Here is a 2,954-nt window from a genome sequence, read left to right on the forward strand (position 1 = left end):
CCACGGGCAGCCCTTTTTTTTATTAGGACAATGAATAGTAAGTGCTTGGATCAGACGCCTGGCATTCCTATCAGGGTTTGACTCGAAACCATCCCTTCCACAATGAAAACAATGGTCATTAGTTTCAGTTTCCTTATACATTCTATTGCAGGTAGCACATAAGAGCAATCCACAACAGGTGGTTTGGTAGACATCTTCCAACATCAGAGATTTGCAAATGGTACACTTTGTCTGACAAGGGGGTTCTTTGATAAACTTGATTTCTTCTTCATTGAAAACAATTTCTTTTTTGGAATTTTGGGTCATACTGGCCATCTTTCTTCAAAATATCACGAAGATGTGTGGTGGGACAATATTTCAGTCACACCACCTCATGATTATATGTCAATTGTTGGCATTCACTTCCGGCAAATTGGATTACAGTTACTGGGATAAACAAACCGGCAAAACTGCCTCCTCCCTTCACTTCATATCATGAATACAATCTTATAGTACTTTTGTTGTTATTGTGTATATGATAGCTACAGATTACAGTTAAGTATATAAAGTTTTAAAATTCTATCAGTTGAATATATAGAATCATAGATTGTGAGATCTAGTCATCTTCTCCGCCCACCACTTGGACTGTAGTGCGTGGCCTGTATTTCGGATTAATATGACTCGTGGTAGGATCAACGAATAATGGATTGTCCCCACTCTATAGGGAAAGAGAGAGAGAGATCGAGGTTATTGTACATGTACATGTACTACATATATTATACATAGGCGGCAGAACAAAATTTATTTTGGGGGGGCTGAACATCAATTAAGTTATTAAAATGGGTGTGGTTTTATACAAAAATGGCTGCTAATTTTACAAAAAATGGTGCTAATCTTCTATTGTTGGATTTAGAGTAGTTTTCTTGTCTTTTTCTTTAAATAAAATGAAGAGATGATGACTGCAGGTCTAATTTTATTTATAAAAGTCAGTTTTATTATCTTTGTTAGTCAGTTGCAGAGAATTTCTGGGGGGGCTCAGCCCCTCCTGTTTCAAGACTGGGGGGGCTTTAGCCCCCTCTGCCCCCCCTGTTCCGGCGCCTATGATATTATAGTGGAAGTTATTTTAGACTGTCATGTAGGTCTACATGTAATTTGGTGGCTTCTACATTTGATGAATTTACAGTTACATGAGCATGCTAAAATGCTGAATTTATTATAGCATGAGAGATTTGCCAAAATGACAAATTTTTAGTTATTATTATTATTTCTTCTTTCTTTCTCTCTCTCTCTCTCTCTGCCTCTTTTTCTCTTACAGTGTTCCACAGTTCGTCCTCTTGGCTTTTCTTCCATGCCCTAAACTCTAAATATTCCTACATAAAGTAACAATGATAATAATGACACTATAATAATATTATTTCTATCTTTCTTACAATCAGATACTTCATTGCAACCCAGAGTGCTATTACAATGATTGCTAGCAGTATGATTCCTATTGTAACCACTAGCGGAATGACAAATATTGGAAAGGAGGAGCTACAACCAGCTACAGTAAAGAAAATAAATTTATAATAGCACTTCGATGAACGAGATTTGGATCTGCATGTACTATTGTAACAGTTTTATTTTTAAAATTAATGATAGATTATTAATATTTAATTTTTACTGTTTTTATGAGTACAAATCTCTTTCTAAATTTGTTTTAATTATTAGAATTAATATATGCAGAATTAGGACTTCATAGTGCACAGTATTTCTTACCACTCCAGTCGTTGATGTCACTCTGTGTCTCATCGAAGATGACCATTATATTCCCTTCGGTTCCAAGGACATAGACTCCTACTTGATATGTGACCTCACAGTTGTCCTCTGTAATGGAGCAGGTCCTTAGTTCTGGAAGAGAGGAATTAGCAGAGACAAAAGTGAACAGCTAGTGTATCATTTACAATAATTATAATTATTATTTTTAATATTTTAGAGCATCAGTAGTGGTGGTTTTATTGCTATGTAGTGGACATGAAGTATAGAATAATTATTGGGTAACGTACTACTGTAGAATTTAGAATTATTATTATTATTATTATTATTATTATTATTATTATTATTATTATTATTATTATTATCATAAAATACGAAACAAGGAACATAATAATTATTATTATTGATTATTATTATTATTATTATTATTATTATTATTATTATATTACCTTCATCAGTATTATTGTGTTCGCTAGGTGATACAATGCTCACATGATCACAACTCGAGGGACAATTCTGCTCAATATGACAACGGACACAGCTGGAGAGGAATGAGCAGGACCTGGCACAAACCTTGATATGTAAGAGAGAGGGAGAGAGAGAGAGGGAGAGGGAGAGAGAGGGAGAGAGGGAAGGAGAGAGAGAGAGAGAGGGAGGGAGGGAGGGAGGGAGGGAGGGAGAGATCAGCTCTCGCGTACACGTGGCACAAAGTACAAAATTTTTGACGGTTATTAAATTTGACGTTTTATTTTAAATCGTCAACTCGTCAAAATAAAACCTTCGTCAATAAATCCCGCTATACAGTACTTTCTATTTCTACTATACAATACCTATACTATAACCTAATGATAACTATACCTGCTTCCTAAACTTGCGATACTGATCAATGTATTGGTAGGTTTGTAGTTTTAAAAATTCACAAAAAATCCAATTGCGATTAGAATCCACTCAAACTTTCTACACAACATGTATATGGATTGGTTAACAAAGAATGCATAGATAAGTGCTCTTAGTATCACTAGTAGTAATAGCCACTAGTGAACCCAGCAGGATACAATGATACTAGTCAGGCTAACTATCCTCATGTGACACAAATTAATGATACCAAGTACATGTACATTACCTTTATTTTGTATATGTACCTTCATATTAATGCTCTCAGACATTGTATTGTATGGATATTGGAGGGTTGGTAAAATGGCAACCCGCAGTGGTGCTCC

At 35.1% G+C, this 2,954-nt stretch overlaps 1 protein-coding gene across 1 annotated transcript; it reads right to left on the reverse strand.

Annotated features, from left to right (window-relative positions):
- Window positions 1-472: 472 nt before the first annotated feature.
- On the reverse strand, window positions 473-2,900 carry LOC109588902 (integrin beta-1-B-like). Its single transcript, XM_020005002.1, has 6 exons — window positions 2,877-2,900; window positions 2,184-2,307; window positions 1,738-1,869; window positions 1,410-1,522; window positions 1,293-1,349; window positions 473-697 (listed from the first exon to the last, which is right to left on the reverse strand). The coding sequence occupies exons 1-6, from the start codon at window positions 2,898-2,900 to the stop codon at window positions 596-598; spliced, it is 552 nt and encodes a 183-aa protein (XP_019860561.1). The 3' UTR covers window positions 473-595.
- Between the last annotated feature and the right edge of the window lie 54 nt (window positions 2,901-2,954).

Source organism: Amphimedon queenslandica, unplaced genomic scaffold (assembly GCF_000090795.2).
Source record: "Amphimedon queenslandica unplaced genomic scaffold, v1.1 AMPQUscaffold_11781, whole genome shotgun sequence".
NCBI classification, from domain to species: domain Eukaryota; kingdom Metazoa; phylum Porifera; class Demospongiae; order Haplosclerida; family Niphatidae; genus Amphimedon; species Amphimedon queenslandica.